General features: G+C 36.1%; 6 protein-coding genes across 6 annotated transcripts; 4 read left to right on the top strand and 2 right to left on the bottom strand.

The window, feature by feature from the left end:
* Positions 1-165: 165 nt before the first annotated feature.
* RO3G_14369 (uncharacterized protein) lies at positions 166-604 on the bottom strand (the record flags this gene model as incomplete). The annotated part of the gene is made up of 2 exons (XM_067668953.1): positions 166-177; positions 263-604. The coding sequence occupies 2 exons, from the start codon at positions 602-604 to the stop codon at positions 166-168; spliced, it is 354 nt and encodes a 117-aa protein (XP_067525054.1).
* Positions 605-2,566: 1,962 nt separating this feature from the next.
* On the top strand, positions 2,567-2,915 carry RO3G_14368 (uncharacterized protein; the record flags this gene model as incomplete). Its single annotated transcript, XM_067668952.1, has 2 exons — positions 2,567-2,657; positions 2,725-2,915. 2 exons carry the CDS (start codon positions 2,567-2,569, stop codon positions 2,913-2,915), a joined length of 282 nt encoding a protein of 93 aa, XP_067525053.1.
* A 2,539-nt stretch (positions 2,916-5,454) lies between these two features.
* On the top strand, positions 5,455-8,640 carry RO3G_14367 (uncharacterized protein; the record flags this gene model as incomplete). Its single annotated transcript, XM_067668951.1, has 5 exons — positions 5,455-6,882; positions 6,943-7,004; positions 7,053-7,153; positions 7,207-7,909; positions 7,965-8,640. The coding sequence occupies 5 exons, from the start codon at positions 5,455-5,457 to the stop codon at positions 8,638-8,640; spliced, it is 2,970 nt and encodes a 989-aa protein (XP_067525052.1).
* A 3,077-nt stretch (positions 8,641-11,717) lies between these two features.
* RO3G_14366 (uncharacterized protein) lies at positions 11,718-12,716 on the bottom strand (the record flags this gene model as incomplete). Its single annotated transcript, XM_067668950.1, has 3 exons — positions 11,718-11,993; positions 12,047-12,387; positions 12,434-12,716. The coding sequence occupies 3 exons, from the start codon at positions 12,714-12,716 to the stop codon at positions 11,718-11,720; spliced, it is 900 nt and encodes a 299-aa protein (XP_067525051.1).
* Positions 12,717-13,059: 343 nt separating this feature from the next.
* RO3G_14365 (uncharacterized protein) lies at positions 13,060-13,800 on the top strand (the record flags this gene model as incomplete). The annotated part of the gene is made up of 2 exons (XM_067668949.1): positions 13,060-13,483; positions 13,634-13,800. 2 exons carry the CDS (start codon positions 13,060-13,062, stop codon positions 13,798-13,800), a joined length of 591 nt encoding a protein of 196 aa, XP_067525050.1.
* Positions 13,801-16,090: 2,290 nt separating this feature from the next.
* RO3G_14364 (uncharacterized protein) lies at positions 16,091-20,952 on the top strand (the record flags this gene model as incomplete). The annotated part of the gene is made up of 6 exons (XM_067668948.1): positions 16,091-16,780; positions 16,831-17,166; positions 17,214-18,288; positions 18,349-18,767; positions 18,825-19,836; positions 19,886-20,952. 6 exons carry the CDS (start codon positions 16,091-16,093, stop codon positions 20,950-20,952), a joined length of 4,599 nt encoding a protein of 1,532 aa, XP_067525049.1.
* Positions 20,953-23,660: the final 2,708 nt, after the last annotated feature.

Below are 23,660 nucleotides of genomic sequence, written 5' to 3'. Positions count from 1 at the left end.
TGAAGACTTTTTTTGTCGAATACAATCCAGTTTTTAACAAAAAAAAAAAAAAAAAAAAAAAAAAAAAAAAAAAAAAAAAAAAAAAAAAAAAAAAAAAAGCTGCAAAGATTGGGAGCCAATATGCAAAATCGTTGAGAAGCTGTACGAATAAAGATACAACAGGTTTCAGAAGAGATTCTATTTGACCAAACTTTACACCTGGCCCCACATGTACTTTTGAGTCATTGGATACATCAATCGATGACACCACCAACAAATTTACAGAAGTGCTTCCAATGATTAATTTTTGGACTTCTGGCCTTCCATCTGACTTAGCATATACTGAACAACTGGTATGATTATTGCCATCAGGCATGGAACATTCGGTTGATTCTGAGTGAAAATAAATGTTGTTGCTTCTAGAGTAAATTTCAGCAGCCAAAATAATTAAAGCAATGCCATCATCTTGAATAATAGTACCATTGAACAAAGGAGGTATCAATTTCAAAAGCTGAGGGTTCAAGCAGTAATTGTAATCTAAAATTCTTTTTATTTCACTGTTAATTTTTGTGTAAGGACCTAGCTTTTTGATAATGCTTGGTGTTGCAGAAACCCTGACAAACATTGAAGAATAGAGTCATCGTTGTTTATCATTCGTGTTATGGTACCTGCCGCTTGTTGATCTTTATACAAACGACACGAAAGTAAAAGGTATATATATATGGACTATATGTTCAAATGAGTCAAACAAATAATTTGATCGAAAATGCCTAAAACATCCAAACAAACAAAATCAAGACGACATGTACCAGTTGATGCGTGATGGTGCTTAGAAAATGTGAATAAACTTACACCGCAAAATTTCTTTGAACATTTTAATTATGACAACAATCTAAACGGAACAGAAGATATAAAAGTATTATACGTAAATGGATTGCAGTTGGAAAAAGAGACGTTTTGTTGAATGCTTTGAAAAGTTGGGACAAATCAGAAAAAGTTGTATCATTTTGGAGAGACAGATGTATTTTTGACTCTACAACCATCGGCGATAATGACAACGAGCATGACGAATCATCCGACGATGAAGAACTACCCAAAAGCAGGTGGAATATCAATAGTATAAACGTTTCAAAGATGTTGTTTGATTATAGACGCAGTGTGATCAGTATGGTTAAAACAGAAGGATTGATATTTGCTGAAAAAAATATTACGGAATTGGCTGCTTATCTTAACATGCTTCTTGTAGCCGATGATCAGTATAACAGCTTGCAAATCAAGTATTTTGGTGGTACTTTATTAGATCAAATACTTAAGAATGTACTCATTTTGATTGCACTTTTACGATGGTGAATACAGTATATTTAGCAATCTCAAAGATTATTTATGATATCCAGCGTAGTGTGCTTTTATTGGAAATGGGAATGATCAAGCTTTTGGAACTATCTGTAAAGGAAGAAATAACCATTTACGAGAAAAATATCATCAAGGGTATTGCTTGTATGCTGAATTTTCTTCCGAAGAAAGAGGTTGATGTTGCAAAGCTTGGAGAGATCGAATTATGGAGTACTTATTATACTCCTTTACTCATTACAATACTCTCTGAAACTCAAGATAACATACTTTTGCGATGGACGAACAAGGCTGCTGATGACTACACTCCAAAAACACTAGATGCAATTATCAGTGCAATAAATAACAATGAAAACTTATGCTTTGGTTATGGCGAATGTGAGCTTGGAAATATCTCTAAAAAAGCATTGAATATGGACGCATTAAAACCAGCAATACTTACGCAGCGCACCATTAACATCAACAACAAACAAAATGTCTTTTAGTTCAATATAGTAGGATTCAAAGTTAGTTTTTTTGTAACAAGGATAGAGAATGAACATGTATATGTAATGAAGAAAGTAGGAGAAGTCGTACTCTCTCGTTGTTTATATAATTTACCTTCTTTTAGCAACATGAAAACGATGAATGACATACTACAGATCAGCAAATACTTTTGGGAAGTATGCAATACGGATTTACATGTTGGTCAAGTCAGTTGGAAAAAAGGAAATCTACCTTGGGCGATGAGACATTTGATCCCATTATTCACGCGGATCTCTCTTTTGTTGAGGTCGTTGTTACGCATTTGTAGGTTTGTTGCATATATTTAATATAGTACATTTCATAACCAACGCTTTTGATTCGATTTCTTTAGCCTCAATTTAATCACCAGCCCTAGAAACCCTTTGCAGCATGTATGTATGGAGCTTACAACAGCATCGTTGACAACGGTGTTTATCTTGAATAACCTATTCTTGTCTAATAATGATACCATTAATCTTGTCTAATAATGATACCATTAATCTTGGCTGGTATGTTACATATGTATATGCATGCCAATGTATAAAGCACTAACGTGTTATAAGTTCTTGTTCCAATAGGTTTGAAAGAGAGATTCATACAACTAGTACAACCAAATGGGACGGAGTGGCTATTGCCATCAAAGATAAAAAAAATTACTCCTGTTCTTGTTGAATTTTCTGGAGGTGTAAAGTTCAACACCACTGATAAGAAAGAGCAAGACGATGAAACAAAGATGGTGGGCAAGATTTTACATACATTGAAATACATTGAAGCACTGCAAACGGCTAATTACCCGATTCCCCAACATTATATTCGCTTCTTTGGTAAGTATTTTTCAGTGTACTACATCACTTCTGTTTTGACTAAAATACTCTTTCTATTGTATTGCAGGGGGAGAAATTATCTTCGAATGTATTTACTTGTTGAAAAACGGAGAGTACATAAAGAGAAAGTACTTCACAATCACCTGCCCAACGACTTGTGAAGAGCTAATCTTGTTCGTCAAAAAAATACCTCGCTTGCTTAATTGGAAACAGATCATCATCATGCAAACCAAGCAAATGTTGGATTATGATGAGTAAATAAAGTTTTCTGTTAATTTATGTCTACCAATACTTATTCTTTCATGTTGTCTAACTTTTTTCGATTTCTTCCTCATTTTATATATGTTGCCTGAATAAGAAACGAAACTATTGACAAATGGTTCAGAGGCAATAACTTTTTAAATGAATATTCTAATATGCACAGACATACAAAGCTCCCCTCTTTGTTGGGGTCCACTCACTCAATAAACAAATAGAAAATAAAATAAAAGGAAAGTTCTATTTTTTTTTTTGCACTTTATTTTGATTTTAACATTCAAAGGACTGGCACAACACTATAAATTGTAAATTGAGAACTTCATAAAAAGGATTCGTTCAGGAAAAAAATTGGCTCTAGTATAAACAGTTTAAAGTAAAAGATATTAGTTTCTTTTCTTCCTTTTTCTTCTAATATATAAACGTATAGTTACCTTTTGAAAAAAAAAAAATCTTGAAGATTCTCCACCGTCGCGGGCAGGGGTTGAGTCCTACTGCTTTACTATCCTTTCTGAATGACATTAACTTAATAATGCCAATCCCTAAAGTGAGTGGAGGCTACGGTACACTGTACAATAGGTTGTTGAAACCACAAAGTAGGGTGAGGCCGCTGTTTTACATTCAAGTTAAAAAAATACAGGGAATGCAGCGGGTTTAAAAAAATTAAAGTGCGGGAAATACAATTTTTTAAACCCGCAATTTGATGCTGCGTTCACTGTAGCTGGACAAATAGAATCTTCATTTGCGACAAACATTTGAAGAGAACCGACATATAAAACTTTTATATGCGACAATTGCTTGAGCATAAATCAACAAAAATAAGTTCGTAAGATACCGTAAAAATGTCGTTTCTTAGGCGTTCCTGTCCTCAAGATCCCCCCTTGGCAACAAAATATTATTGGCTTACGCGACAAACTCCACCGCTCGCACTGTAAACAAAAATCCATATGAAAGTATGCGTTCCACAATAGAGTTTATTGATTTATTTTGAGCCTTTAGAGATACTAACGAGAGTAAAAACAAAAAAGTTTCAAACAAGCATGTGTTCCACAATTCGGATTGTTGATTTATTTTTTTAGATTGAAGAATAAAAAAAAAACAAAAAACTTCAAACAAGAATGAGTGTTTCACAATTGAGCTTATTGTTGATTCGCTTTTCTACTTTGAGAAACTACTAACGACAGTAAAAAAAATAACAATAAAGAAAAAATAGTGTGATTTTTCAACCTGTGCGTTACACCAGTTTATATGATTGGCTAGGATAACAACTTCAACTGTCAATAATATTCTTACGTGCATTAAAAAGGGGCTAAGAAGCTTTTATTATTTTTGAGGGAAATCAGGCTTATAATTCACAAAGATTTGCGCATAGAAAGTCTAAATGAACTAAAGATAGCAGTTTGGCATTCAATTCAAATACTCTGATAATATCTTTTTTTTTTAACTATTCAATAAAAAAAAAAAAAAGAGAGCTCTTTTAGCTAAAAATAACTTTGAACGTACTAAAGGATTCTTTAGGGTTTTCATAAATACAACAATTCATGCCTAATCAATTCGAGAGACATGTGAATAAGTGGATGTCATGAATAAAACAAGTAAACAATAATTTTTTTCAAGGCTCCTCTTATTGTTTGCATGATCTAGCTTGTTTGATATCAATTTACTTTGTTATTCAACATTACACAGAAAAAGCTAAAGAGATGAAGTAATCTTATGTTTCAGGCTTAATGCTACATGTGTCTAAGGAGGATAGCAGCCCATTTTCTCCCCCTTTTTTCTTTTCAGTCATGCGCTAAGCTACTCCAAGAAAAACAAAAAACAAAAGAAAATAGGAAGGGAACTCTGTTGTTTCTTTCCTAAACGAACAAATAATCATCAAACCAAAGAAAGAATCTATTAGCAAGCAGAAAAAAAAAAGCCTTTGTACTTGATAATAAATCAAACATCTTAATACAATGGATATTGTATTCATATCAAACAGCAGCAGCATCCATATGGATCGTACCCCCCCTTCCCTTCCCTTCCCTGCTTACAGAAGCCTGGAACGCCCTCTCTGGGACCTAAGAGGATGACATTATTGTTTTTCAGTATTGCATAACAGGATCTTAAGGTTACAGTGCACGATCCAAACAAGAGAATCTAAAAAAAAGGGCAAGTAAAATGACTAGAATGACGAATGAGAAGCAATGGAGAGAATGGTGGATATCCAAAGCATCATTTTCTCTTTTCAAATGTTAAGGTACACTGTTGTGTTTATTGGTGAATATGGTGCACTTGCAAGAATTGCAAGATCCATTTATCCCTTTCAAATCAGGTTCAAATTTCCTTTGCCAATGCCTTGTATCAAAAGATGTAACAAGATGGTGTTTGTGTTTGATGAAAATAGAGTTGGGATGTTCAACTAAACGTCCGTTTTTCTTATCGGCCAATTGAAAGCAACCTTTTCTATTTTTTTATTTTTTTTTAAATTTTCATGAAAATATAAAAGGACTTTTTTTTTTTCTCTCTTTTTTTAAAACTTTCCTATTATTTATTTTACCTGATGTCTAACAACAATCGTCAAAGTCAAGCTTACCAAAATCGTCCTTACCCACCAAGAAACTACCCAACAGATAGTCAGAGGTCTAATCTAGATCAACGTGCACGTAGTTATCCCAATCAGTCACAGTATGATCCTCGCATGCGCCATTCACAAAATCAACATTCTACAGAAAGTGGGCAACCATCACAACGACCACATCCTAAAAAAGAGCCAACACGTCCCAGCAAGTCTCGGTCTTTATCTGTTAAAGTGAATCCACCTTGGTTGCTTGCTGCCTTGTCACATAAAAATATACCAAAAGACGCAACTATACAGAAACCCACAAAGAATGAAATAAAATCAATCATTCCAAAATTAATGAAGGGCTTTCGATGCAATGTTCCTTATGCATACCATCACAGATTAGTACATGCTTCATTAAGTCGACCTACTGAATTTGTTAGACAGATACCGGTGCCATCCATACGCTACTTGAAGAAAGAAAGTTGGCCTGTATACAACAAATACATTGGACCTCCCCTCAACAGGGAATTGTTAAAGAGGCGTTGCCATCAAGCTGCTGATCCCTCATACAAGGTTCCTGTTCCTGATCGCAAAGAAATCATATCACCTTATTCCCGCAGACCATTACCCGCCAGAGAACCAGGAGAAATCGTCAGTGGCGATGCCTCTCGCTGGAGACAGTCAACAACAGCAAGATCTAGATACCCAGAACCTAGCTCAAGTCATACCAATGCCCCTCAAAACACGAGAAAAGATGCCTTTAAAAATGATCCTGAAATTATGTCATTCATTGCTGATATCAAGGCCAGATCAAAAAACTTTGCTCCTAATCCTGATTCAGCTCAGACATCTAAAGAAACACCGCCTGTCAAGAAGGCACTGCCTGCGCCTCCTGCACCGCAAAAGCCCATTACCAATACACAAAGACCCATTCAAAGACCTGCTGCTGCTACTGCTGCTGCTGCTCCAACACAGTCTGTGGCTCCTACATCTGCTCAGGTGCCTTCAAGACCTACACCTGGATCTTCACAAAAGCCTGCTGCAGCCCCTGGTACATTCAAAACACCCGATCGTGTCAATCGTCCCCGTCCAACGACAGAAAGCGCATCAAAGTCAAGACCTGACCCTGTTTCTCGTCCGTCAGAGACTATGAAGAAACCTGATCTTACTTCTCGTCCTGCTACAGCTACAGCTACTGCTACAGCTACAGCTACTGCTAATGCTACTACTGCTACTGCTACTGGTGACAAAAGACCTCAAGCTGCAAAACCACCTCTTCCACCTGCTCGTGCTGCACCTGTCGCAAGCTCTTCAAAAGCTTTTGGTCATCAAGAGAAATCAGTTAAATCTGATCTTCACAAGACAAAAGATAAGACAATTGACAAAGGCAAGCGCCGTACTTCCATGCCACTTGATAAAATACAGGTAAAAATAGATATACACATTTATAAAACATAGTATCTCACATTCTTGTTTTGTTTTTAGAAAGCTATGGCCATTAAAGAATTAATTGAATTTGAAAAAGCTTCTGCTAATCGCATTCCTACGTAAGCAAATACATTTAAATATAAAAAACCAAATTAACATTTCATTAGCACACCCATGACACGTTGGTCTATTAAACTGATCCCTCGTCCAAAACTAATCGTCCGTCAACGCCATCCAACTTCTTCTTTCATGAAGCTCGCCCAAAGACGTAAGATTTTCTTTTATTCCTGTCTTTTTATTAATTTTCATTTGTTTATTTAGATGCTAATGATATCAAGAGTATCTCATCTTCAAACAAAGCGTCGGCTGAAAACAGAAAGATTACTAAAAAATCTATCCCTGTTAAAAAGTCTACATCTCCTCTCAGGAAGACTTCCGTTGAAAAATCTCTCGCCGAAAAGAACTTTGAAGATAACTTTACCAAGAAACATAGCATTGCTCAAAAGCAGCTTGACAAGAAACCTACCGAGAAGAAACTCACTGAACCCACTGTTAGAAGGCCATCTGAACCCACCGAAAAACTTGAGCAGAGACCAGTGGAGAAGAAGTCAGCAGAAAGAAGACCAGTGGAGAAGCAGTCAGTGGAGCAAAGAACCCACAAAGTTGAAAGAGCAAAGTTGTCTGAAGACACAGAACTTGAAGAAGGTGAAACGATCAGCCCGTCCCCATCCCCTCCTCTTCAAGAAGAGCGTGTAAAGACTTCCTCCTCAAGCCGCTTAGAAAAAGACGCCACTCGCTCATCACGAGATATAAATACTGCATTATCCTTGAATGCGCCGGCTGAATCAAGTAAGCCACAGAAGCGAAAGGCAGAAGAAAGTCCTGAAGAAGAAAAGGCACCCAAGAAGACTGCCAGCAAGATGAAAGATGAACCTGAAAGCCAATCAAGCCATAGTAAACATGCTTTGTCAGCGACAGCTCCCAAATCAAACACGATGGAGCAATATAAGGTGTTTACTTTTATGTAAGTTTACTTTTCTTAACAAGAAAATAAATGTAACTAAACTTTATTACTTTAGGTTTAAAAAATTGGCACATACATACAAGAAACGAGGTGATGCTGAGTCTGACCCGCTGAAGGCTTCATTCGACCACTTCCACTCCTTTTGTAACTACATCATCAGTTACCATTATGCTGAGCTTCAAAAGCCGAATGAATCCCCCTCCCAATTCTCAGCCACGTGGAAGTCTCTTTTCCCTTTTGCGGACTCGCTGCTGTCCAAACTGAAGTCGCAAAAGGAAGAGCTGCTTTATGGCGTGTGTCTTCGCTTGGTGTCAATGATGCGATACCACATTTTCAATCGCATGCAAGCGGAAACACGCGTCATATTGGCCAAGCAGCTAGCCAAAGAAGACAAAGCAAGCAGCCACAAGTACTTGCAGATGTCTAGCAATCTGCTAGACGAATACCACAAGGCCATCAACATGTTTGGAACATCGGAGTTGCACTTCAATTACTCTGTCGCTGCAAGGGGGTTCCCCACCACGTTCAAGGAGGTCTGCGTTGACGGAAACGTTATCCGAGGAATAACGATTGGTGGGGAAGCAGGTGTTGAAGTGCACCCGATGTTTCCATTCACATTTGATGCAAGCTTGTTGCACGCTGCAATCACCGCCAAATGTATCATCGATGAAGCGATCACCGCTAAGAAATTAGCTTACAAGACCATCGATGATACATTTGATTTCATGTAAAATAAAAAAAAAATAAAAAAAAATAAGTCGTCTTATGTTAAAAGCGCAAAAAAAAATCTCTTGTTATCTCTTTTATATTTTCTTCTTCTTGTCCAAATGATAAGCATAAGTACACTTTATTCCAAAATTATTGATATACTTTTGAGAAAAAATTCTTGCAAATAAAATAAAATAAAAAGGTGCAAAAGTAAAAAATAAATTTAGCGTAGAAACAGAAAAAAATTTTGAGCAAAAGAAGAAGAAAAATTGATGCAAAAGATAGAATAAGAGTAATAGCAATGATGAGTACATATAACAAAAGAAAAGGATTAGTAGGTAGAAAATAGATAATATATCAATATGAAACTTACCAATAACAAGAAAAAGTAAATTAAATGATAAAAGGTGCAACAACCGAATGTTAATAAACAAAGTACCAAATTATTTAAGTTCAAGCTTACCAAAGTGCATCTAAGGTAATACATCGATAACTGTGTTGGATAGTTATAGAGTTCCAGGTAAAACTCGGCGTTTTTTATTCTCTTCAGATCTTCTTCTTCTAATCGGTCCTCTTCTTTCCACCTCAGCACATTGAAATCTCTCTGATATTTCACCATTCAAGCGAAGGTTACAAGCAATATGAATCATGTTTAAGCATACTGCCAAATCCCGATTCCATAAACGCTCACAAAGGTCTTCAATACCTGAAATGTTTTGCATAGTCACTTTGCATTTTTGATTTGTATATCTAAGAGACCAAAAAAAAAAAAAACAAAAAAAACAAAAAAAAAAAAAAAAAAAAAAAGTCAGCAAACAATTTTGATAATCGTTGGTCAGAGTATTTGATTACTTACCAAAGTAAACCATGACAAATAACTTCGGGATTGTTTCGTCTTTGGTATGGCCGTGGATTTGGTATTCTCTTGAAGGTTGTCAGATTATGATTTCCACAAGAAGGGCAGTACTGACTTGTTCAAAACTTATCAAATATACCAAGAATTCATGCTTCTACAGCAACCAAATAAATCGGAAGCAATAAAACTTTTTAGATAGAAGCAAGATGTTCTTCATTAAAGTGTGTTTATTTTAAGGGGGCTTAATCATAATAATCGAGGCTGCTCAAAAGACCTATTATATTGTGTTTCCATTGAGTCATATCCATATTTAGTTCCTGTTCCTTTATCCATAGAATCGAAATTGACAGTGTTTTTGGGTCATAATATCATTTTTATTAATAGTTTCAGCAATAACACTATGAGTAGAGAAATAAAAGTTAGATATTGAAAGGACTCAACAGAAACACTTGTTAATAGGTTGTCAAAATATAGAATACCTAAACAAACATTCAAGTCATCAATCCCAATCCAAAATCCAAATAGTAAAAAGTCACGATTATTCTGCATCAAGACAAAGAAATTAAGATGTAACTTCTCAAACTAGAAACGATAAACATGTACAAAGAATAATTATCTTTCTTCTATTAAAAAGGTCCTATTACTTATATTTTGATTATCAATTTTCTTAAAGGATTACAATAGCATTGCTTATTCTTTGTTATGGAATTAAAACAAGGCTAATGGCTAAACATAATTATGAATGTATCAATAAATGAATAGAACGAAATGATCATGAGGCGCTCTGTAGCATAATAGAAAAATGGGGTGTTGTTGTTGTGCTTTTGCAGATGCACCCAAGATAAGAATCAAAGCAATAACTATTTTTGATGCTATCTCTCCTTATTATGTAATAAGCATCAAAGAAGACCAAGAGAAATAGTCCCTTCGAAGAAGAGAAAAGTAGCAGGTGGTACTCAGGCTGTTGAAAATACCAAAGGTGGAACTGTCATTGGGTATTATAATTTCATTACAAATGCTGGTGATATTTTGTATAAGCAAGGGTGATTGAAGAGCAGCTACATTGTTATGGACAATATTCCTATTCACAAGAATGCTGCTTTTAGAGAACAAACTGAGCAATGCTGCTACTATTAATCTTTCGGCTTACTCCCCTTGGACTTAATAAAATTGGACAGTTTTGGTCAGTTTGCAAAAGTAAGCTTAAAAGAAAAAAGCTTTTGCAGGAAGAGACATTGTCATCTAGAAGTGAAGATGCATACAGCAGAATCCTTTTGAGCGATATTCAAGGATTTTGTAGATATTCAGCTGCTAGGTTCGAAGACTGTTTAAACAGTAAGCCAATGTAGTATTCTCTTTTTTTTTCGTGCAGTTCATGCACCAATAAATTTATGAACTTTAAAAAATAATCTTGAACCAATCTTTATCTTTAAACTATACGAATTTTTTTCTGAAGGCGTTAGAATAATTTGTGAAAATAGTATACAGCTATAAAAGCCCAACAATATCATCAGATCCCATCCTTTGGCTACCAATGACAAGAACAGAAAGAAATAGATGCAAGCGCTGGCGCCTTGACTGGCTATCAGGCGGCAATCTAGAGCCCTGTCCAAGACATCCTACCCAGATGCTCACAAAACAACATGCAATAAGATGCCTCGACATGCATCATCGCTTGCAAATGCCAGAAACAGTCCAAGGTCCTCTATCGTTCCTTCTCAACAAATTACCAAACAGAATACCATGTTCCTCTCACTTTGCCTCCCCATGGTTTCTTCGATGGTCGGTCATTTGTACTATACTTTATGAACTTGACTACCTGTTTCATGATAAGGACCAACCTTTACCACCATTCCAGCTAGGGCAAAGATTCCTCGATTGGCTACCCTCTTCCCCTCACTAGTAACATTCATTTGTTTCCTTCTTTCTTTCTCCCATATCTTTTTTTACTCTTAATCCCCAAAGGAGTTTTTAGTTTCCATTCTCTTTTTACTGATCTGACCAGGGCGAAAACGATGCAATGTTAGACATCATTCGCTCAAAGTGGCCATTAATTTTTTATAAATAAAAATCAAAAATTTAAACGTATAACTATACAACGTATATCTTAGAAATGGTTAGGTAAATAAAACAAAAGGCTTTCTTTAGTGTATATTCTATGATTGGGGAAAATAAATGCTGTTTCATTTTGTTGGTGAATGCTTGTATGAAAAAGATGCGGCTTTTTTTTAAAGGTGGAATAAGTTAGAGTTTTACAGTGCTTAATTTTTGTTGCTGACGGTCCAAGAGAACGCTATGCCAACTTTTGAATTGTTCAAGTACAACAAAGGTAATGATTGTTTGAGGACCTAAACGAATAAATGCTGGTGTCCAGCCCTTGAAAAATGAAGAAATTCCTTCGGCTTTAAACATTTGTTTCATAACAGCGGTGGATGGCATTTTGTGGTCATTTGTACTGGCTGACATGATACGGGTTTTAATGACATCGACAGGTGAACATACGGTAGTCGCCACAAGACCCTGAAATGATAGAATTAGTAAGCATGATTTTTTTAATATCATTGAGCACTTACAGCAAGAACACTTGAAGTGAAATGAAGGGTCAAACCATCTTTCATTAAAGTATAATTCAAAAGAATGGCCTTAAACACATCATAAGAAACACACTGTGATGAAGTCATCAAAATGGCGCGGTTAACATTAGGGCCAATGCCACGGAAAAGGGCCGAGTAACCTTCCTCCTTTGAGATGCGAATGATGCCGTCCAAAGCATGCTTATAATTGCGACGTTGTTGAGGAGGCAATTGCCCATCATTTTGCATACGAACATTAATCACATCGCCTGGGTTACCGAATGCTCCACCCAAAGCACCAGCAATACTCGAACAAATCAAAAGCTCTCCTACATTGGCCTCTGTAACACAAAGTAAGTCACAAATTCCCCTTCTTTTCATACTTACTCTTATTTTTAGAAATCATTTCTTTTAATTTTTCATAAACACCAAAGCGGACAGTTGAATAAGTAGCTTGTCGTAAGATGGAAGCAGAGAGTCCAGCATATAGTTTAAAAAATCCTTCGTTTTGAGCAATCTTGACCATAGTTGAAAACATTCCCAACTTTGCACTACCTTTTGTGTTCTGAAGTCGAACTTTAGTTAAATCAAAGGGGTGAACAAAGACAGCTGCAACACAAGAAGCCGCACCTCCAAAGTAAAAAGGATGAGATTGTTTTACAGTTGTCATAGTGCCTTTAAAGGAAAAGAAAGATCGAATAAAAATTTTTTGTTAGCTTTTTTATGATAATCTGTGATTAAATTTGCGTCCGTGTGTTTTTTGTGGAAATGATTTCTTCCGAAGTTTCAGTTTACACAATCACACCAAATATATTTTCGGTTAAAGAGATTTACCAAGGAAAATTTTATGCTCATAACAAAATAAAGTTGCTCTTTTCTCAACCATCAACTCACTAAAAAACATGTCAGCCCGAATATCCATAGACTGCACACGACCTTTGATTATAACTGAAGATGAAACAAAAGAAAGCAAAGCATGGGGGACTCTCTTTTACCTTACTAGACCACATCATATGATTAGAGAGATCGCAGAACTTGTTGAATTGAGCAAGTCTACTATGCAAGATATAAAAGCCAAGACGGATAACGATGGAAGCCCTTTACTTTACAATCAAACAGGTTGTCCATTGAAAATAAACGAAGGAACTGAAGGGCACTTGAAGAGGATATTCAGAGAGGATCCTTTTGCCTCTTATAAGGAAATAAATACGGAATTAACAAAGCTGGATATTTTTGTTTGTATAGAAATTCTTCGATCGACATACGATCGATTTGACTCCAAATCGTACAGAGCAGCTCACAAGCCTAGATTGACCGCAAGACACCGCAAAAGTAGGCTTCGCTGGACGAAGGAACACCTCAATTGGACCGGAGACCAATGGAGAAACGTTGTTTGGTCTGATGAGTTGCGCTCTTGTATGGAAGGCAGTAAACGCGGTAAAAGAATACTCAGGAAGGAAGGAAACCGTTATGACGAAAGAAGTATACTATCTACAGTCAAGTGGGGCAGTGATGGTGCTATGGCTTGAGGATGTTTTTGACGAGGAGGTTTCGGACCTTTAGAAATAATTGACGCCGGTTTTGTAGACCAAGAAACATACATCAATACTTTGGCCAACAGGTTTCATCCTTGGTTTACAAATGTCATGATGTATCAGGAGAGGGATTTCGTCTTCCAAGAGGATGGAGCTTCCTGTCATACAGGTGGTTATGCTCGATGGTGGAAGGAAACCCACCAAATTAGGGAGTTTTGAGTACTGGCCTGCTCAAAGCCCTGATTTGAGCCTTATAGAACATGTTTGGAATGCTCTTGAAAGACAAATTGAAAGAAAAAGGTCGTCCGTCAAAAACTTCGTGCAGTTGAAGGTAGCTCTACAAAAAGAATGTGCAAGACTGGATGATGAGTTTGCCGACCGATTAGTTCGAAGCATAAAGAGGCGATATGAAGCAATTATTAAGGCTAAAACCGGCGCAATAGAATACTGAAAATTGCTTTATGTATATATTCTTAAAATAATTGACTCAACCTTTCTTTTTCAAAACTTGAAATCCAGGCTTAAGCTTACACATATGAATTGCATTTGAATTTATATGCCATATTTTTTCAGAATTTTGTTTCAATATTTTGTCCGAAAATTTATTTAGTCTGACTGTAGTTGGTTCTGTCCATGGTAAAATAACATCACTTTTCCGCCAATATTTGGTCGATACACACTAGAAAGAGGTAAACAGGGTTAATATTACTCTGTGCGCAAGAATGCCAGCTGCTTCAAAGAATCTATACCAAGCAATGATGACCAAAGTTTCTAACATCGGGAAGCTCAACAAAAAACAGCTGTGAGTTGCCGTTGCCAAGGAAAAGCCATCATGACTGGAATCAAATCAGACAGATTCTTTGCAAGTCTTGGGCATTATTGATCTGTTGGCTAAACACTGTCTATCTGGTTCAGCCATTTGCCCTAATGGTACTGAGAGTGAATTAACATCCTACCAGAAGTTTGCTAAGATCCTCGATGAAATTCTAGACGACACCATGCTGAACATGTTAGATGGTGAAAACGCATGCAAAGCATCCAAGTCCATTGAAAAACTCATAGGAAAATATATGGCTCTAATATTCCTCTCAATAATGGCTTTGTCCGACGCATTGATTTAATACTTGCAACAAAGAATATAGAGTTGTCCACTAGCGAATGGAAGCGGAACAAAATTCCACCTGTCAAGTGCTTGCAACAGTAAACCAAAAATACTCTAATGAATAAAACTATGTTGACCTACCTTTTGGACCTTCCTTTAAATGAAGCAGATAGTGATCGTGTGTTGACGTTCGGGATGGACTAGATGGGTCCTATGGGGTGTATGTTTGCCATAAAACAAGCAAAAGATGTATATGTAGTGAAGCCAATTTCTACTTCGTTGGTGCCCACCTATCTTGACAAGCTGCTATCTTTTGAAGAAACGCTGGGTTACCTATATGCGTGGCGCAACTGTCATTTGAGACTGAAGAGATCATGCTGCCAGCATTTCACAAATGCGAACAAGAAGTGTTTTTTCTTCTGCCCTTAAGACATCTGTACCTGCAGATGTCAACAGCACGCCAAATATATATTTGAAACCATCGATCTCGCCGCAGTCAGGCCCCTACGACGACTGAGCTTGATTTGGAAGATTCAGATAACGATGAACAATAAAAAAATGCATATGTTACTGGTTTTTTTTTTTTTTTTTTTTTTTTGTGAGAAATAGTATAACTATTACTATTGAAAGAATTTTACTATTAGCCCAACAGCAGAGATATTTACTTGGAGTAGGTGCATTTATAATTGTTCATGATATCGTTGAGCATCCGATCAAGCCCAATTTCATACACTTTTCAAAAATGGTTGTGAGAGCGACACATCGAAAAAAAAAAAAAAAAAAAAAAAAAGGTGAATGCTGATCGCTTTCCATTTTCAAAGCCCAAAAAGCAACTCATGCAAACGGTACATTTGGGAAGCGCTTACGGTCCATTTTAATCTTACAAAACTCACTTACTTTCAGAACGGTGACTCAACCAAGTTTTACTTTGGCCTGAGTGTCATAACTGTAGAACCGGTCAAGGCAACTTAAAGGGGGGAAAAAATTGGTCGATAGTCACCGTAGTCCACTTCATCTGAACTCTCATTGTTAGAGAAGTAAGGTTATTCTGGACGAAAAAAAATCTCAATTTCTCAACTGTCTAAAAGATATTCAAGCATGTCTAGAAAAAACTACACTCGTCTGAATTAGATATGCGACATATTCTTTTTAAAAAGCACAGCATTATTTTCCTGAATTATGTGACACTCGTTTTTAAAATATACGATACTGTTTTTAAAAAGTACAATAGGTTATTTCTTTTACTTTCAACATCATTTTGGCAAAAGGTGTATGTTCAAGGCTGACCAATAATAATACGCTGGCTTTTTTTTTTATCAAAAAGATTTACAGAAAAATTTAACCCAATAATAAAAGGGGAGAAACGTCTTTTCTCTCTTTTTTGTTATTGTTTTTCCGAAGCGAAAGATGACTCAAAGAGATGTCTTTCAAAACTTTATGACTTCGTCTGCTTATAATAATCAAAATCAACAGCAGCAGCCACAACAGCCTAACATGATGTCGTATAATCCAAGTCTTGCTGGAATGGATCATGCTTATTTTTATCAGCAACCACAGCTTCAACCTACAAATGTGCAGCAGATGCAGCAATTGAATCATTTAAGAACAAATAATAATTTTTCTCAACAGCAGCAGCAAGTGAGTTACAGTTCAATTGCTTACAACAATTACCCTCAGCAGCCTAGACCACCATTGCCACAGCAACAGCAAATGTCTCCCGCGGTAATGAACAGTTTATTAGCCAATTCGAATCCTTCCCTCATTTATCAACAGCAGCATTCCTTATTGAATCAAATGCCTCAAGCTGTTCGACAAAGCACACAACAGTTTTATCCTCAACAATTACCAGGCTTTATTCAACCTTACGCACAACAACAACTGTCTCCTCAAGCTATGCAAGCTTACCAGCAACAATTACAACGTCAACAGCTTCAAAGACAGCAGTATTTATTACAGCAGCAGCAATACAGACAGCAACAACAGTATATTCAACAACAAAGAGCTATGACAGAAATGAACGCAAGGCCTAAACGACCTACCAGGGCAGCCACTAAAAAGAAACGAGCTTATGAAGAATCCTCTGAAGAGGAAGATTTTGTAAGTCTTATTTTTGTTTGCTATTTTTATACTTATTTTTAATGGAATAGGCAATTACTTCAGATGAAGAAGAGGTGCCTATTGAAAGCGATGAAGATAGTGAACATAATAGAAAGAGCCAATCAGCCTCGGTCGATCCCGATGAACCAGTAATGATTCCTTTAGGAACAAAGTCATTTGAAAGAATCTTGGATTATAGAAGAAATAATGAAACAGGCGAAGAAGAATTGCTTATTAAATATAAAAACACGAGTTTTCTTCATGTTGAATGGGTGCCTCTTGAAAATATTGAAAATGAGCATTTGGGTAAACATCGTGTTAAGAAATTTATGCAGAAATACCATGAAGAAGGCGGAAAAGGTGAAGACTTTCAAGAATATATTAAAGTAATAAAAAAAAGTGAAGCATTATATGTATATTGACTTTAGCATAGATTGACCGTGTAATTGATGATGGAGAATTAGAAGATCCAGTTACAGGAGAAAATAAAATTTACTATCTTGTAAAATGGAATGGGCTATTTTATGATTTATCCACCTGGGAAACCGAGGAAGATGTTCGAAGAGTGGATAACGTGAAATTGGAAGAATTCATTGCTCGAAAGCAAATCCCGGCACATAAACTCGCGCCTTCTGCTGCAAGACCAGACGTGACGCGTTTTATTCAATATGATTCTTCACCCGTTTATAAATACAATAATTCATTGCGTCCTTATCAGCTCGAGGGCCTTAATTGGTTGAGATATTGTTATTACTCTTTTCGATCATGTATCTTGGCTGATGAAATGGGCTTAGGCAAAACAGTTCAATCAGTTGCTCTCTTGAATGACATTTATCATCACATTGGTATTCGCGGCCCTTTCTTGATCATCGCTCCACTGTCAACCATTCCTCACTGGACAAGAGCCTTTGGTGCCTGGACAGACTTGAACATTGTGGATTTCCGCGGTAGTCATACTGCTCGAAGCTTGATCATTGAAACTGAGTTTAACTATCTGGACATGGAAGGAAATCCTATTCCAGGCAAATATAAATTTGATGTTCTCATCACTACCTATGAAACAGCCTCAGCTAGTGCTGCTACCTTGAAAGATATTCCTTGGCGATGTGGTGTATTTGACGAAGCCCACCGTTTAAAGAACAAAAATTCAAAAGTGCTTGAAGTCTTACGTACATTTTATATTGACCACAAACTTTTGCTGACAGGCACTCCTTTGCAAAACAATTTGGGTGAATTGTATAGTTTACTTCACTTTATGGCTCCTCATATCTATGATGACGAAAAATACTTTTTTAGTGAATATGGTAATCTGAATTCAGCTCATGAAGTTGAGAAGCTTCAAGCTCTTTTAAAACCCATCATGCTCCGTCGTTTCAAGGAAGATGTTGAAAAAACCATTCCAGTCAAAGAAGAGACTGTTATTGAAGTAGAATTAACTAACCCTCAAAAGAAATGGTATCGTGCTATTTTAGAAAAGAATTTCACTTTCTTAAAAAGAGGCTCAAAGAGTAAGTTGTATATAAAAAACAGAAGAGGAAAGAGACGTATTCTAAACTTTTTGTTGTCAGATAATAAGGACATGCCTCATCTTCGTAATATTATGATGCAGCTTCGTAAATGCTGCATCCACCCTTATTTATTAGAAGGTGCAGAAGAAGTTATTGTCTCTGAATGCAATGCAAAAGGTTCTCAAGAACAATTTAATTGTCTCGTCCAGTCCTCCGGTAAACTTGTGTTGATTGACAAATTGCTAAGAAAGTTGATTCTTGGCAACCATAAAGTATTGATCTTTTCTCAATTCACAAGTTGCTTGGACATCTTGGCCGATTATCTTCGTGGACGAAAGTATGCCTATGAGCGTATTGACGGCAGTATTCCTGGTGAACAACGACAAGCAGCTATTGATCGCTTCTCAACTCTTCCGATTGAAGAGTCATTTGTCTTCTTACTTTGTACGAGAGCAGGTGGTGTTGGTATTAATTTAACTGTAAGTCAAATGATAGGTGGAAAAAAGAAGATAAGCTAAACGAGTAAATTTTCAAAGGCTGCAGATACATGTATCATCTTTGATAGTGATTGGAATCCTCAGAATGATTTGCAAGCACAAGCTAGATGCCATCGTATTGGCCAAACTAAACCTGTCCAAATCTATCGTTTGATATGTGCCAATACATACGAAAAAGATATGTTTGACCGTGCTGGTATGAAACTCGGTCTTGATAAGGCTGTGATGGGTACACACGATGACGGTAATACCAACAAGACATCAGAGTTGAATAGACAAGAAATTGAAGACCTTTTGAAAAAGGGCGCTTATGGTGCTATGCTAAATGATGAAGAAAGTGCTAAATTCTGTGAAGAAGATATTGACCAAATTTTGGAAAGACGTACAAAAGTCATTCGACACGAAGGAAATGAAAAAGGTTCCGTTTTCTCTAAAGCTACTTTCTCTGCTGCCGATGATGATAATTTAGGTGTGGATCTCGACGATCCAGATTTTTGGGAAAAGTGGGCTGCTAAAGCTCAGATTGATACTTCCGAAAAGCCAGATGAAAACACTTTGATTATTAAGCATTCTCGGAGAAGACGACAAGTGCAACGTTTTGGATCGCGCAATGGAGATGGATTTTATTCTTCAGAAAATGATTCTGATGCTGCATATGAAGATGAGTCTGATTTGAAATCCTCACGACGTGGTCGTGGAGAACAGCCTCGTCCCTGGACTCTCTCAGAAAAAACAAAATACGAACGAAAATTGATGATTTATGGCTATGGAAGTTGGGACCTGATGGTAACACACTTCCCACGTCGAAACGAGAAAGATTTGAAGGCGGTTACAAGAGCTTTAATGCGGAAAGCTTTGCTTGCTATTGATAAAAAAAATGAAGAGGATCGCAAGCTGATAGAAGATATTCAAGAGATTTTAGTTAATGACTCGCGTGATGAAGCAAGAAAGTATGATAGCGTTCCTTACACTGGCGCAACAAAGAAGCAAATTACAGAATATCGTTCCTTCTTGAGTCCTCCAGATTATGCTGACCATATTGAGCGCAAAGGTAAATGAGGTTTTTGTTTATCAGCTTTTAATGCTTAAAAAACTGGTAGGTCGTAACTTTTTACTTCGTATTCAAATGCTTCAAATTATTCGAGAAAAGATTGTTCCTAATGATTGGGAAGAAGCTAAAAAATTAGAAATTCCTCGTGTTACTGGTTCTCCGCCTGCCTCTTGGTGGAAATCGGATGAAGATCGTGATCTGTTGTTAGGTATCTTGAAACATGGCTACCAGCAGTATCTTTCTATTCGAAGTGATCCAGAATTTTGCTTTTATGGTAAAAAATACGATGATAGTCAAACCGACGGTGGAGAAGACGATGAACCCAAGAACGACCAGGCACTTGAGACAGAAGAAAAGAAGTCAATCACTTTTGGTACAAAGGACGAAGATAGCGATTATGAAGATAAAAATAATGGGAATGAAACAGATGAAGAAGAATACATTGGCGGTAGTAAATCTGAAGTTTATATCTGGCCATCCAAGGCTGATATTGGCATGCGCCTTCGTCGTATCATTGCTGCCTTTTTAAGAGAACGTGTCACCACAACCCGCAAAAGACGAACCCGTGATGGGTCTACTCGTTCACGACAAAGACAGCCTGCTCAAAAACAACGAAGTCAGAGTACTGGTCGTCGGTCAAAAAAACGTAAAGTGGATGTTGAGCAAGATGAAGAAATAAAAGGATTAATCACTGAGCAAAGTGTGGAACAAAGCACTGAACAGAATGCGGAGAATATCGACGAATTGTTACCTTTAGATGACACATCATTAGAAAAGAGACCAGAGACTCTTTCTGGATATCAGGTTGGAGCATGTCTTGTAGGAAATGTAGAGGAGGTAGCCATGACAGAACGACATTTGTTGACAAGTGAAAAAGAACTACCCCAAATATATACAAAAGAACCAAATACCACCGAAGTTCCTTTAATGGGAACGATAGAACAGCCTCTATCAGAGAAAAAAGAAGAAACAGCTCATTTAGATCTAAAGGAAGGGCTTGTTACTACGTTTGCTGCTGAGCCTTCACCTGTAGAACAGAATATAGCACACATCAATACAGAAGAACAAAAAGGAGTTGCTTCTGAAGCTGTTAATACTGCTAATGTATTGAATTAATTGAATTACCCCTTTTTAAATACGCGCCACTATTTAAACTGTGTTTTTATATAAAAGACATAGAAGTTGTATACACAAGAAAGAAATGTTTACTAATAAATATATATACAGATATTACACTTTATTCCAAAATTATTGATATACTTTTGAGAAAAAATTCTTGCAAATAAAATAAAATAAAAAGGTGCAAAAGTAAAAAATAAATTTAGCGTAGAAACAGAAAAAAATTTTGAGCAAAAGAAGAAGAAAAATTGATGCAAAAGATAGAATAAGAGTAATAGCAATGATGAGTACATATAACAAAAGAAAAGGATTAGTAGGTAGAAAATAGATAATATATCAATATGAAACTTACCAATAACAAGAAAAAGTAAATTAAATGATAAAAGGTGCAACAACCGAATGTTAATAAACAAAGTACCAAATTATTTAAGTTCAAGCTTACCAAAGTGCATCTAAGGTAATACATCGATAACTGTGTTGGATAGTTATAGAGTTCCAGGTAAAACTCGGCGTTTTTTATTCTCTTCAGATCTTCTTCTTCTAATCGGTCCTCTTCTTTCCACCTCAGCACATTGAAATCTCTCTGATATTTCACCATTCAAGCGAAGGTTACAAGCAATATGAATCATGTTTAAGCATACTGCCAAATCCCGATTCCATAAACGCTCACAAAGGTCTTCAATACCTGAAATGTTTTGCATAGTCACTTTGCATTTTTGATTTGTATATCTAAGAGACCAAAAAAAAAAAAACAAAAAAAACAAAAAAAAAAAAAAAAAAAAAAGTCAGCAAACAATTTTGATAATCGTTGGTCAGAGTATTTGATTACTTACCAAAGTAAACCATGACAAATAACTTCGGGATTGTTTCGTCTTTGGTATGGCCGTGGATTTGGTATTCTCTTGAAGGTTGTCAGATTATGATTTCCACAAGAAGGGCAGTACTGACTTGTTCAAAACTTATCAAATATACCAAGAATTCATGCTTCTACAGCAACCAAATAAATCGGAAGCAATAGAACTTTTTAGATAGAAGCAAGATGTTCTTCATTAAAGTGTATTTATTTTAAGGGGACTTAATCATAATTTCTTTGCCTTGAAATGTATAATAATCGGGGCTGCTCAAAAGACCTATCATATTGTGTTTCCATTGATCCATCTCTGTATTTAGTTCCTGTTGCTTTGTTCATAGAATTGATACTGACACTTCAATGGTCTTCTTGTTCTTTATGTTAAGTAAATATAAAAGAAATTTACTATGAATGATATTTGTTTAAAAATAATCAAAGAGTAAAATAAGTAAGGTAAAACATTGTAAAAAGTAAGTAGTAAGCTTTTCAAAAGCTAAATGAATTATATTTATAGTTTTCTTGTTTTTAGTGATTTTGTGGATGCTGTGTGTTTTTATGTTTTTCTGTATTTATCTGTATTCATACGTGTTTGCTTGTAGTTTTCTAGATTTGGACTAGTTCGAAAGAAGTCAAAGGAAGCCAAAGTTTGCTGCATTGTTTTATAATATTTTAAAACTTCAGGATTTGCGGGAAAAATACTGTGATGTTCATTATAATGCTTTGTGGTCACAATTTAGGCTGCTTTTACATATCAAAACTTCCTATACCACTTTTGTTAGTATTGTTGTATAATGGTTAAGATAATTAAATGAAATGTAGAAACAAAGATCGAGAAATAGTTTGTGTACTTTTTGAGACTGATCTTTATTTTAGTTAAAGTTAAAGTAAACATTATTCTAATTGAAGGCAGGTATTTATATCTTATTGAGTGAGTGGCTTGATATCTTCTATTGTTATCGTTCTTCTAATATTCAGGTACTTTAGCAAGTGTTATCTATAATTATGATTATGAAAACTTTTCATTTGTTCTTTTGTATGTCTGTCATAGATTATCTTTTATTCTGGAAATTCCTCACTGATTTGAAATAACGTTATTTTATGCATTATTTCAATTATGTGAAAGATTAGCAATATTCCTGACATTGGATTGGATTTGGTTATTTTAGTTGATACTTCTTCTTATCAAAGAACTCTCATGAATACAATACATATTCTAAAAGAAGATGTTTAATTGGAATTGATTGTATGATCTTATTTAAATAAACTTATATTTTATTTTATTTTAATTATGATCTTGTATTAAGACTTATACTTATTAATGTCAACTACAATCAGTTACTGTTCTACAACAGAACTCACTTCGGTCCCTGAATAATTTTATTTCCTATATAAAGGCGTAGTTTGATTAAATGGGTTCTCTCTCTCGTCTTGAAATCTAATAAAGAGGTTACATAGAGACTCATTCACTAGTTTTCAAGTACCATCTCCTTTTAATTCTCAAATTTTTATCTGCAAATATCTCAAAAACGTCAGAGGGTCTAGAATCGCGGGCCTGTGGATGTTCCGAAAGAATAGTAAACAGCGCGACCGGGCACAAGCGCAAGTCAGAATGGGGGTGGATGAGATAAGGCTTGATACAGTAAGGGACAAAATCAGTCCGTTTTTTGGTTTTTTCGCAATGCCTCTCCGAGAATTACTTTTAGAGCTCCGCTTTGCTGACACTAAATACGCATGTGGACTAGACAAAAATATTGGTGTAACCTAATTGCTTCTAGCTGCATTTCTTCTGTAGTTATGGCGGAAAAAGTGATTTTCCGTGATTGCTGCTAACGCCCGATTTTGCATTAGGTCCCGT

This window comes from Rhizopus delemar, genomic scaffold (genome assembly GCF_000149305.1).
Source record: "Rhizopus delemar RA 99-880 supercont3.14 genomic scaffold, whole genome shotgun sequence".
Classification (NCBI taxonomy): Eukaryota; Fungi; Mucoromycota; class Mucoromycetes; order Mucorales; family Rhizopodaceae; genus Rhizopus; species Rhizopus delemar.
This window is presented reverse-complemented; position numbering and strand designations above follow the sequence as displayed.